This window comes from Oryctolagus cuniculus, chromosome 2 (assembly GCF_051225735.1).
Source record: "Oryctolagus cuniculus isolate XC-2025 breed Fujian yellow rabbit chromosome 2, ASM5122573v1, whole genome shotgun sequence".
NCBI classification, from domain to species: Eukaryota; Metazoa; Chordata; class Mammalia; order Lagomorpha; family Leporidae; genus Oryctolagus; species Oryctolagus cuniculus.
Window position 1 is genome coordinate 157,759,601 of NC_142868.1, and position 13,513 is coordinate 157,773,113.

The 13,513-nt window shown below is 36.3% G+C and overlaps 1 protein-coding gene and 1 pseudogene across 29 annotated transcripts in view; one reads left to right on the forward strand and one right to left on the reverse strand.

Annotated features, from left to right (window-relative positions):
• Positions 1-13,513, forward strand: part of NRXN1 (neurexin 1) — a 1,235,416-nt gene that overhangs the window by 877,660 nt on the left and 344,243 nt on the right. For all 29 annotated transcript variants that reach the window (XM_089327671.1, XM_089327664.1, XM_051842899.3 and 26 more), the window contains one exon: positions 3,616-3,797. In XM_089327671.1, coding sequence (XP_089183797.1) covers positions 3,616-3,797 — 182 coding nt within the window. The remainder of the gene's footprint in view (positions 1-3,615; positions 3,798-13,513) is intronic.
• On the reverse strand, positions 6,937-7,456 carry LOC127485901 (GPN-loop GTPase 3 pseudogene; annotated as a pseudogene).

Consider the following 13,513-nt stretch of genomic DNA (forward strand, 5'->3'; position numbering starts at 1 on the left):
AAACATAAGGAACCATAAAGTCATTATAAGCAGGATAAATTAGCTAATTGCATGACAGTTACCAAGTCTTAACATTTATTTAAAAAAAAAGTGAGATAGTAGATGTAATCAAACATTGAGCAATGATATTTGTATTATGACATTTACCTTACCCAAAATGTAAACCTTTAATTATTATCCTCAAGTTCTAAAAGTAAACTTTCATGGTTCTGTAAGTTTGGGAAGTGTACCCTAACTAAATGTTAGTCTACATATATTAAATGTTCTGTTATTTCACATTTACATGTTATTTTTATTTTTGTAAAGACATAGTGAGGTGAAGGGAGAGTGTATGATCGTGAGGTGCAAATGTCACTTTATGGATATGAGACATTAGAATATGATAACAGCTGGCCTTGATAAATTCAGACTGACATATCCAATTATGGTTTTCTTGACTGTCCTATTATGATAACAGAAACATTTTGATAATAAAAATATATGTACTGGAATGGGAGTTTGGATATTAGGTTTTTTTATAAGCCCTGCCACTTAACCAAGTTTGTAACATTATATAAAAAATGAGTCCTTATTATGAGAATTCCTCAAATATAACATGGGAGTAATTTTTATTTTATTTTATTTTTTGACAGGCAGAGTGGACAGTGAGAGAGAGAGAGAGAGAGAGAGGTCTTCGTTTTCCGTTAGTTCACCCCCCAATGGCTGCTGCTCCACGCTGATCTGAAGCCAGGAGCCAGGTGCTTCTCCTGGTCTCCCATGCGGGTGCAGGGTCCAAGTACTTGGGCCATCCTCCACTGCACTCCCAGGCCACAGCAGAGAGCTGGACTGGAAGAGGAGCGCCAGGGACAGAACCCGGTGCCCCGACCAGGACTAGAACCTGCTGTGCCGGTGCTACAGGCAGAGGATTAGCCTATTGAGCCGCAGCGCTGGCCAACATGGGAATAGTATTTAATCTACTACTCTCTGTGTAGAAATAGAGAAGAAATTAAAAGAAAGATTGTGAAAAGGATATTCACAGTTAAAAGAAACTCTGAGCTAATATTGCTCACTCTGGCGTCTTGGTAGAAAACATCTCAATTCTTAGATATACTTTAGGTTTTATATTGTTAAGTAGTGTCTCTGTTCTTCCTTATTTTACATGAAGCATGTAGTTACTAGAGAACTACGTTTATTAAAAGGAGTGAAATAAATTATTTTTGAAGCATCAGCACTCAGAAGTAACTACTACATCTCCCTTAAAAAAAATCTCCATTTTATGTGACTTTCTTTTTATTTTTGTTGATATAGGATTTACTGAAACTGTGAATTCTTAATCTGCAAAAGTCATCAAGCAGAAAAATATTTATCAAATAATAGTTGTTTATTAATACCGTGGTACAAAAGCTTCAAATGATACAGAACATAAACACCTTTGGAACCCATGGCATTTGTTTTTTAAAGATTATTTTATTGATTTGAAAGATAATTACAGAGAGAGGTAGAGACTGAGAGCGAGAGGTCTTCCATCCACTGTTCACTCCCCAAATGGCCGCAGCGGCAGAGTTGAGGTGATCCGAAGCCAGGAGCCAGGGTCTCTCACATGGGTTCAGGGATCCAAGGACTTGGGCCATCCTCTGCTACTTTTCCAGGTGCAGGGAGCTGGATAGGAAGTGAAGCAACTGGGGCTCAAACTGGCACCTATATGGGATGCTGGCACTGCAGGCCAGAGCTTTAGCCTACTGTGTCATAGCGCTGGCCCCAGCTATGGCATTTCTGATACACAGTCTTTATATTTGAAATTCATTGTGTACTGACTGGTGTCTTTCTAATATGTCTTATCTTTTCTTATATGAGAGAGATCAACAATTATTTTTATACATTGGTATCTGCAAAACTTAGAAGTGCACACCTTGTATTCCCTTGAATTTTAACAATATTTTGATTTATCAATTTTATATTCAATTCTCTCCTGACATATCTCTTGGGCAAGTCTGCATACCAAGGAGTTTTTAACCATCAAGTATAATATACATATTGTAGAGTTCTTTGGAGTGTAAAGGGCTTCTGTAAGTCAATAACACAGAAAACAAAAAACTGCACATAATTCGGACAATAAGTCAACATCATTTAATTGGTACACTAGTAATCAAAAACTTTCATAAATAGGTATCTTGAAAACATATTGTCATATATACAACTTCTTCACCTAAGGTTACTGTTGGTAAAAGCTATTATGTTATTAAAGACGAGACATCTTACGGCCTATTCTTTCTTTCTGCTTTCCTTACCAAGTTCAGCACATGCTGTGTATTAGGATTATGCATAAAACAGAGCCAGTAAGGGAATACACAGGTATATAAAATCATGAGTAAACCTGTGTGATCTGTTCCTGCAAGCTGGGAACCCAGGGAAGCCAAGGTCTAGGTGGAAAGTTTGAAAAACAGAGGTAGGAGAAATACTATGTCCCAGTTTAAGCAGTTGGGCAGAGAAAGTCTACACATTCAAATTCTAATCTATTTCAGAAACATCCTCTCAGATGCACACAAAAATAATGTTTCACCAAATACCTGGGTGAAAACTACTATGGCCCAGGCAAATTGAATCATAAAATTATCCATCACAGTAGGTGCGCAGTCCATATGTATCAGCAGCTTTTCTTATTGGAAAGCTATGTCCCACACCCTATAAGTTCTCATAAGATATGTTCCTAGGTTAATTAAGCATTTCTGTAGTGACTTTTACTGTGAATGAAGCTCTCTTTTCCCATATATAAATCCTTGTCTGGTTTTCCAAATATTCTGACTCTAGGAATTCATTGTGTTGCATTTCAGAGAAAGATGTTAAGGGTGCAATGAAGTGGGACCTCAGTGCATTGGATGCTGAGTACCATTCTTTGAAACAAGATTCTTTTTAAACAGTGATGGATAATTTACTGATATTACCTCCATATAGTAAAATTTAGATAAAATGGGCCATGACATTATCCTCAGTGCTGGTAAACCAGAATTCACTTTAGAAGGGGGAAAACGGGTCTATTTATGATGATGAATGGTTCGACAGCTGCTAGATGTTGCTTGTTAAATAAGATCTGACTTCTCTGGATGGGATCTATTATCTGTGTTTTCTTGACATGACTGCTGGTACCTTTGGCTATTCATCCATTAATTATTATCTGCCACATGTGAATACACCATTAGCCATGGAAGTCTGATTCTCAGTATGTCTATTGCAATTTTCTTTACTGTATTATATGACCCTGTAACATGTGCATGTAGCTCTTGTTTCAAAATCAAGTTGATGTGAGCTTCTGCTAATTTTCAGAAACCTCCGGTCCATGTTTCCTACTAAACTATTTCTTTAAAACGAGCAGGAAGGAATAAAATCTCTTTATATTTCATGCTTGCTCAATTCAGTGGAAAATGCAGTGATATTAAAAACTGAGCTATGTCTCTAATTCTTTAAAAGCAGCCCTGTACTCTTTCTTTGGCATGTTTGATTGGAATCTATTATTTCTTTGTCATAGTTTTAGGTGTAAAGTAAAAATTGCACAGGTATATCAACATGACAAACATGAGAGAGCATGTGCTTAATGTATTTGGACTAATTGTTTTTATTTTGTTTTGTTTTGTTTTCTAGCTGGGACAACATATATCTTTAGCAAAGGTGGTGGACAAATCACATATAAGTGGCCTCCTAATGACCGGCCAAGTACACGCGCAGACAGGCTTGCCATTGGTTTTAGCACTGTTCAGAAAGAAGCCGTGTTGGTTCGAGTGGACAGTTCTTCAGGCCTGGGTGACTACCTAGAACTGCATATAGTAAGTACTATTTCAATAAGATTCAGCTTTTGCTTTTTACTCTTCACATTGTGGAAATAATTTCTAATTCTGCCTCTCGGATATTTCCTTACCTCGGAAACCAGTACTTTGCTATGTAGACTGTGAAGATAATCTGGAGGTGAATAGGATTTTTATGCCTATTTATTTTTGTGCATATCACTGATATGCTCTTTGCAATTGAAAACTTTGTTTTGCTTTTTTGAGTGTGAATTCCTTAGAATTCTGTTTAATCAAAGATTTTTGGAGGAGTGGTTTTAGTGTCTTTAGGCACTCTTGCCAAATTAACAAATAAGTTATTGCCCAATAGATACTATAATACATCATCTCGTTAGAAACAGGAGGTTATAATATTAATGACATCCAAAAATCTGCATTTACTGTGCTTATTTCTTTTCTTAACAGAATAAAGAATTGCTAAAGTTACATGAAATAAAAGGGAGTAAAGGAAACCTTAAAAAGATTTGGGGATGTGAAATAAAATGGCAAAAGTATTGTTTCTATACATTTGTGCAATGTTGATACATGTCAGGAAAATACTATGAATTCTTGTCATTTATGTCCTGGAACCATTCCTTTTTCTCTAAACTCTACAATAATTACAGTAAGTAAATAAGAATTTACTCAGCATATAGTAGATGGCAAATAGTAATTTAAAGCAATTCGTGAATGAAAACCTTTACTTTCCTTTAAAGTTTCCATAATTGCCTTGATAGCTCAGAGACTCTTCTATCTCTGCATTGAAAGAATCATTAATGAGTAGAATTGCAATACTTCATCTCTTCATTTCCTTGCAGTATTTGCAAATAATAATACATAATCACCCATTGTTAAGAGATCACAATATTTTATATATCAATATATTAAAACAGATATTTATTAATATATTGATATACTAGAATAAAAAAATAAGGAAGTGTCACATGTCCAAGAAGTATAAAGGGTTGTTATTTAAAGTCTTTATCTTCTGGACATTTCCAGAAGCATATAACTCTCATCTGTCCCTTTTTTTACTTGATGTACAGTTTATGTACACAGTCATATAACACTGTTTTATTTTTGAGTATGCCTGTAAATTCTTCCCTAACCTATATTCAAGCCTCAAAGGACATTTGATGTGGTCATCCTGTTATTTCCTGTTAGAAATTGTCTTTTAAGGAATAGTCCTAAAACAATTAGGGAAAAATCACCAAATACCAAAAAATAAAAACACAGATATGCACAAGGTTATAGTTCAAGATTTTATTAATGTATTTTCTTTATTTTTCATTAGACTTCTGAAATTTTTAATAATCTGTGTAGGGGTTTATACTGACCACTGGGACTGAATTTATTGCTCATATTGAAAGAAATAAAAACAACCATTATTGAACTACTGTAAATTTTCAATTCAAAATGTAGTTGTCAAAATGGGAACTCTGGGAAAGTAATTTCAACTGCCTTTCAGAAAATATCTAACAATCAAAATTGAAAATATCAGGATTTTTATGGTGTCATAAATAAATGATCCATTGAGATAAACTTAAGTATTGCAGTAGGGAATCTCGATGTTTAGAGTAATCTCAATTTTCAAAATATATTTGCTGCATTCTGACTTGAGCCTCGCTACTTCAGAAAAAAGAAGGAAGGAAGGAAAGAAGGAAGAAAGAAAACAAGAGCTTTTCCTTCTAAAAGAAATTACATATTGATCCATAACCAATTACACTTTTACCCTGAGGAAAGGTTCTACAATGATGACTCTCAAATCATAAGGGCTGTGTTATTGAATTAGTCAAACCACTGCTGTTTGTTTTATGATCAAATCATTTTAGTCTACAATAATAGGCATTTCTTTCCGATTCTGAACAAATGCAGGCTTGGGGTCCTTTAATAAATAAAGAGTTGACTTTCTAGGTGCCTACACCAGCTCAATGCACTCAACACCTCTTTTATCTGCTGGAAATTTCTGAATTATTCTGTGAGGGCCTCCTTCTTTGTTAATCTCCCTTCTTCTTCTTGCCTAGCCATTCACTTTGGATTAAGTGCTTACCTCCATACAATCTCTTGTATTTCAAACCTTCAGATTCTCCCTTGTTCCTAGAGCGTATCGTTAACTAGGAAATCGATAGCAGTTTCCTTGGATTCCCAAGTACTGTTATCAATCAATGCTACCCACTCTTGTATCAACTAGTAGGACACAGTCTTAATCTAAATCTAACCAGATAAAAGTTTCTCCCCTTTGTTCCCTTGCCTGCAAGAGGTGAGCTGCCTTTAGTGACTCAACAGGTGGTGTACACAGATACAAGTTACTCCTTCCTGGGTTTCAGCATAAAATCAAAACTAACACAAGGCCAGTGGTTTTCTTTTAACTACTGAAGTTTATCTCAGTCTCCTTTGCATAATGTTGGGTACATGGAAGAGGAAAAAATGGAATTAGAAATTAAAAGCGAGGGGAAGGAGAGAAGGCAAGGGAAGAAAAGGGAGGTGAAGGGCACAAGATGATGCTTGTAGGTGATAGAAGCAGACCTATTCTTTTTTTGACATTTATTTATTAATTTATTAAAGATTTATTTATTTATTTGAAAGACAAATTTACAGAGACTACAGAGACATAATGGGGGAGAGAGGGGGAGAGAGAGAGAATATGTTGCATCTATCTACTGGTTCATTCCTTCAATGGCCACAATGGGTGGGCTAGGAAAAGCCAGTCAGGAGCCTGGATCTCTGATAGATCTCCCACGTGGGTGGCAGAGGCTAAAGTACCTGGGCCATCTGCCGTTTTCCCAGGTGAATTAGCAGAAAGCTGGTGTGGAAGTAGAGAACCCAGATTTTAAACTGGTGCTCAGATAGGAAGCTGGCATCATAGGCTGAAGCCTCATTTGCTGTATCATAATGATGGCCCCCAATTTTGAATTTTAAAATTAATTTGATACTGTTAAAATACTACTAAATAATTCTACTTTATACAGCAGGAATTTCAGAACAATTTAGAACCTGATTCAGACATGCTGCTGTACCATCTTATTCCGTTAGAATAACATCTTTCTATTACTGTATCCTTTAAGAGAAGAAGGTTCTGTCAGTTTGTCCACAGGTTCTTTCTTCACGTAACAGTTATATTTTATTAAACTCTTCATACATTCTAGTGTTCCTGAAAAAAATAGATCAAAGAAGTAGACTCATTGTCATGTTCCTTAGGTTCTTTAATTTCCAAATATTCTCCATTCTGAAACAAAATAAAAATGCTGCAACAGTATTTATGCTTTCTTCCTCTATTAATCATAAGGCAAAAATCAAACCATGCTGTAGTCATTCATTAGTCGACATATAGAATTAGTCAATTTTTGGCTTAAGTCACTTTTAGAATCTTCTAACAAAGAATACATGTCTTGATTTAGAAACTTCCCAGTTTCCTTTTTAGCTTTCCTACTCAACAGCTCCATTTTTGTCATGACATAAATTTATGGAATTTCTAAAGAGATCATGGCACTAATGGTTGCAAAGATACAAGAAATAAACTGGACAGTCAAAAAGGATGTAGTTATCCTCTACATGGCTAAGACAGTTGTCCACTCAGTCAAAATAATTGGCACAGTACTCAATGCAAAATGCCATCTTCCTTTGGGACTGAACTGCAGAGAATCATACTCCATCACATCATATCACTTCCCGAATACCTTTCTACCACCTGGGGGCCCATGACCAGCTGTGTGTACCAAGACATGTCAGCTTTCCAATTTCTCCAATTCTCTTTTTTCCTTAAAAAAAAAAAAGTATTAATTTTTTTTTGTATTTGAAAGACTGAGAGACAGGCAGGCAGACAAATCTTTCATCTATTGGTTCATGCCTCAAATGCCTGCATCAGCCAGAATTTGGTCTGTTCAAAACTAAGAGCCTGGAACTCAATCCTAGTCTTTCACATGATGTCAGGAATCAAAGTACTTCACTCCTGGCCTGTGTCTCTCAGTGTGTGCATTAGCAGGAAGTTGGAATTGAAAGTGAAGGCGAGATTCAAACCAGGCACTCCAGAATGGGATGTGGCCATTTCTGGCAGTGACTTAACTGCTATACCAAACACATGCTTCCAGGAACTATTCATAGTGTTAATAAGTTGAGAATATTCAAAAGTTGTTTCACCCAATTACTTAAATACCAAGGGTTCACCCAGGTTTTCCCAAATAAATTCTTTTATTTTATTTAGGATTTGAAATTTTGAAGTAATATGAGGTTTATAGAGCTTTCTATTATTACTACTGTTTTAGGTTTATTAATATAACTGATTTTAAATTAACCTTATTGATATATATTGTACTTAGAAAAGTTAGAAATTTTGACTATCCATTAAACTACCAAGAAAATTTATGTAATCTTGAAAATTCAGCAAAGTATAAACTATTACTGATGTTATATAAAGATTTTATTTGTATCTTTAGTTGATAGAGTAAGCCAATGAAATGGAAAGTTTATTTTGTCCATTAAAAGATTCTCCATTCTTGCTGAAATGGGTAATGCCATTCAATTAGAAAACTTTTGAAAAGTTATTGGCTTGTAATTTTAACAAAAATTTAAATATTTGATATGGTTTATCATCCTATTTTTCAGAGCAATCAAGTTAGATTTTACTTTAAAATGTAGTCATTTTCATTAGCTTCACTCAATAATATAACTTAAGGCCGGCTCCGCGGCTCACTAGGCTAATCCTCCACCTTGCGGCGCCAGCACACTGGGTTCTAGTCCCGGTCGGGGCGCCAGATTCTGTCCCGGTTGCCCCTCTTCCAGGCCAGCTCTCTGCTGTGGTCAGGGAGTGCAGTGGAGGATGGCCCAGGTGCTTGGGCCCTGCACCCCATGGGAGACCAGGAGAAGTACCTGGCCCCTGCCATTGGATCAGTGCGGTGCACCAGCCACAGTGCACTGGCCGCGGCAGCCATTAGAGGGTGAACCAACAGGAAAGGAAGACCTTTCTCTCTGTCTCTCTATCTCTCACTGTCCACTCTGCCTGTCAAAAAAAATAATAATATCATAACTTGAAATGAAATGGCTTTAGAATCAGAAGGCCCAGTTTTGATAAATGGATTCTTGTTCTATTATATTAATACTTATGTTACCTCTGTTAAAGTCAAAGCTGTATGATATCACCATTGAAACAATAAGGTTCAATGAGGTGGTAATGGGATGATAAAGACACGGCATTAAGAACAATCAATTAGTATATTACCTAGAATTGGCAGTTCAGTAAAGGTTTTCTAAAAGAAAAAAATGGTTTAATAAATTACATGCTGAGAATATTGTTTAAGTGTAAACTCCCAACTCTTCAATAGTTCAAATAAAGTGACAGATGCATTTTAGTTTTTATAAAGCCTGAGAAAGTTATTGGTTCCTTGTTTTAAAATATAAAAATTGTGGTGCTTAGTATACAACAGCTAAAGTATTAAAAAGTTTCATGGGTCAGCATTTTTTTACTATCATAGCCATCAGAGATTTTAAGTTATTTATTTGAAAGGATAAGTGGTAGAGAGAGAGAGGGAAAAACAGAGATGAGATCTTTTATCTGCTGGTTCACTCCCCAAAGGGCCATAACAACCATTTGTGGGCTAGGCTTAAGCCAGGAGCTGGGAACACCATCCTGGTCTCCCACATGGATGGGAGGGGCTCAAGTACTTGCACAGTCTTCCGCTGTTTTCCCAGATGCATTAACAGGAGGCTCAGTCCGAAACAGAACAGTTAGGACTCCATGTAGCTCTCAAGTATGGGATGCCAGCATTGCAAGTGGTGGCTTTTTATGTTGCACCACCACAATGTCAGTTTCTAGGTGATTCTTCAAAGAAAGTATCATGAAAATTTTTTCTTAGTGAATGATTGTCTCTCCTTAATAATCACCTCATTTATTGTAGCTCATTCTTATCAGATTATTCGCTATCATTTCATATTTGCCCATTATTTTCAAATAGAGATGTTATTTAAAAATAGTTATTTTAATTTTATTTGAAAGAATGATGGAGACAGAGAGAGAACTCCTATCTACTGGTTCCAGATCACCACATTAGCCAGGGCTTGGCCATGCCCAAAACCTAGAGTCCAAAACTCTATTCAGTTCTCCCATGTGGGTGGCAGGGGCACAGGTGCTTGGGCCGTCAACTGCTTCCTCCTGGGGTGCACATTAGCAGGAAGCTGGGTCAGAAGCAGAAGAGCAGGAGCATGAACCAGCCATTCCAATATGGGATGCCAGAGTACCAAGCTCTGGCTTAAGCTGCTATGCCAAATGCCTACCCACCAGTATTGTTTTATTTATTTTTTATAAGATTTTATTTATTTATTTGAAAGGTAGAGTTACAGACAGGGAGAGACAGAGAGAAAGATCCTTGATGCTAGTGAACTTATTTGGAAATTACCTAACCACTCCTTGATTTATAAAAGAAAGACACCAAGAATGGGGAATCATTTACTGCCATGTGTATTAACCGATGTATTGGTTCTGACCACAGAGAATGCTGTGGTGGTGCAAGAGTGAATGAATGAAGAACGTTCTTTGAAATCCTTTTACCCTGGGAGCAAAAAAGAGCATTGCAAATTTGATTATTGTACATATTTGCCCTAAGTGTTTCTTCTTTGTATTTTGCTAGGCCACAAGCCATGTTTTGAAAGCAAGCACTTAATTGATTTTGATTTAGCAATATACCTTTGATCAACTGTTTAGTGAAGACTACAAACACAGTATATTTATAGCAAATATTACACATCCCTAAATAACATCTCTCTCAGCTTTCTCTCTTTCTCCATTTCGTGCTATTTATCTTACCACTGTATTAAGATTAAATCTGAAAACATGCTTTTAAAGTCTAATTATACCGGAATACATATCTATATCAACAAGATAAAACCAAATTATTCCCCTCCAGGCTTTTCTTCAATTGAAATTATCTTCCCCCTAAAATGTTCTTTCCAACCAACACTTTGCCATATGATATTTAAATTCAATCCTGTAAATCATGTATAGTAAGTATTTGTTTGCCTCATTCTTGCACAAATTTAATGTCCTGTGGCCTATTTGTCTAGAATTTAACAGAAAGACTTAGGTATTTTCACCATGTATGGTAAATTCATGCCTGTGCTTCTGCAGCACGATGGATAAGAATTGTTTTTGTAGGAAATTGGAGACCTGATGGTCACTTTTATATTTGCTTAAGTGCCATCCAGACATTTGGAAACAGTCTCTCATTTGGGGGGGCGGGGGGCGGGGAGTGAGTAGGTGAACCAATACAAGTTCCTTTTTTTCATCCTTACCTCTAGGAGTTAATTCAGTTTCTTTTTCAAAGATTGGTTGTCACCTTTGGTGCATCATTTAATTTCTCTGAATTGTCTACAGTTATTTCCTTCTCAGAATTTCTATTGCTGTGAAATTGTAGGATAACCATAATTATTTCTTCCTACACCTCCTATGTTCATGTATTTGTCACTTAGATGCTTCTACTGCTGCCTTGCCTTCCCAGTTATCTTTCTGTCTCTTTAATTTATGATCCATTTTATATTGGTTATTTTGCTAAATTACTTCTTTGATCATGTTAATTTGCTGAATGGCTTCTTTGATCATGTTATTCTTTTCTTAAAACACATTTAGACTTCCACTCTCCAATCATGTACAGGTAAAGCCAGATTCTACATCTAAAATTTAGTAGTTCTAATCTTGATTTCCCATTTCAGATCCATTTTCTGCAATTCCCTACTTAACTTTTCCACTCCAGAAAAATACATTAACCTATTTTTAAAAAATGTTTCTTCTTATTTCTTGTTCCTGCCCCAAAGGGTATATTGCCAGTCTCACTCTTGTGATTCTACTCAGTCACCAACATTCTCTTTGAATGTTGGTTGTTTCCAGAGTAGACCTTATCCTGTAGCTTCCTGAGCTAGCTACCAAAAGTAACTAAGGCTCAGAAATCTCTTTGGAAAAGTTGCAGAAGCAGGCTCGGAACATTACCTAGGCAGAGATAATCCTATTCACAGATTCTGCTCCAATCTGTGATCATGAATCTCCTGACTTATTGCTTTGTTATGGGCCAGAGGTTTACAAAATGGCTTCAGATCCATTCTAAGGTATTCAATAATGGGTTGTCTTTTCAAGCTCTGTTTTCTCATGCCAATCTAACCTTCAAAACAAGTGACTTCTTGTTTGAACCTTCTCTGGGTACTATTATACCTCCATTTTTTCTGTTGCAACTATTTTTCAAAACTTCAAGAAAAATGTCTTTTGGCCAATGCAATACACCATTAATGAATGCCTATATGCAATTCAAACCATAGATGATTAGGCATTTATTCCTATGAAATAATTTTCTCCAAAATCCAAGCATCTTCAAACAGCAAGCATTAATAATCTTATACCAACTCTGGAATCCAAGAGCATTTTATATAGTTTATTCAGGGATTCATAGAGAACTGCTGTGTTCTAAACATATCTGATATGTTCAGTTTCATAATCAAGAGAGTCTATGTGTTTCAGAAATAGATGATAAGCAATAATTAAACCATATATAAATTGATTATTAAAGATGCAAGCCTTGCAGAAGTCTAACAGTAATAAAGATTGATAGAAAAAAAGAAATATAGACATTGCTGGAATGTTCAAGACTAGCATGGGAAATTCATACAGATGAAGGGTCATTGGCACACTGATAAGGAAAATTCTTTTCACTGCACATGTGCGTACACACAGACACACAAAATTAAAGCCATAAGCAAATTTCATAATAGTAGTTTAAAAACAGAAAATCAGCAAACATGTCAATCAAAGATTAGAAAACAAGATGATGATGGTGATGTTGTGGCATTAGAATCACTTTTTTTCCCCACAATTTATTTTTTAATCTGAAAAGCACAGTTTACAAGCAGAGAGAGGGAGAGACAAAGACAGAGAAATCTTTCACCTGTTGGATCACTCTCTAAATGACCAGAATGGCCAGGGAGGGGCTAGTCTGAAGCCAGGAACTAGGAGCTTCTTCTGGGTTTCCCACATGGGTGCAGGGCCCCAAGTTCTTGGGCCGTCCTCCACTGCTTTTCTGGAGCACATTAACAGGAAGCTAGTGCAGAAATAGAACAGCCAGGATAGGAACCGGCGCCCATATGGGATGCCAGTGTCACAATTGTCATCTTAACCCACTACACCACAGTGCCGGATCCATTAGAATCATTTTAGTGCTGAGTCTGGGGCATTTTAGATGTAGGCAGTTTAATTCCACAAAAGAAGGGAAAAACCTAGGGAAATATATTAGGGAGTAGTCAAGTAAATAGTAGGCATAAATATTCTAATTTATGAAAGAGAAGTAGAAGACTGAAGATGATTTTCATGGGGGCTGACAAATGTCTTTTAATAGAAAAATTCATTGGTAGAGCTATCAAATGCAATTTGTGAAGTCTTCAGAAGCTTACTTTAAGAGGGAACCTCCCCCTTCATGTAGAACAATGGATAAACTGTTTTACCTCCCTACTGACAAAAGATAGCGATCATGGGCTTGTGACCAACAGCCAGAGAAGAACATAAGAAGTCTCTAAACTTCTAATGAGACATTTCAATGATAGGTTCTTCCTATCAAGAAAATAAATCACTTCCTCTCACAGCTGAGGCTTAGAGGCTTCCTGCCCAATGAAGAGTGGAAATATAAGATTGACAGACAAAAATGGTCTTTGGTAAAGTATCAAAATTCAATTTATTAGTAAGGCTTTGGTCT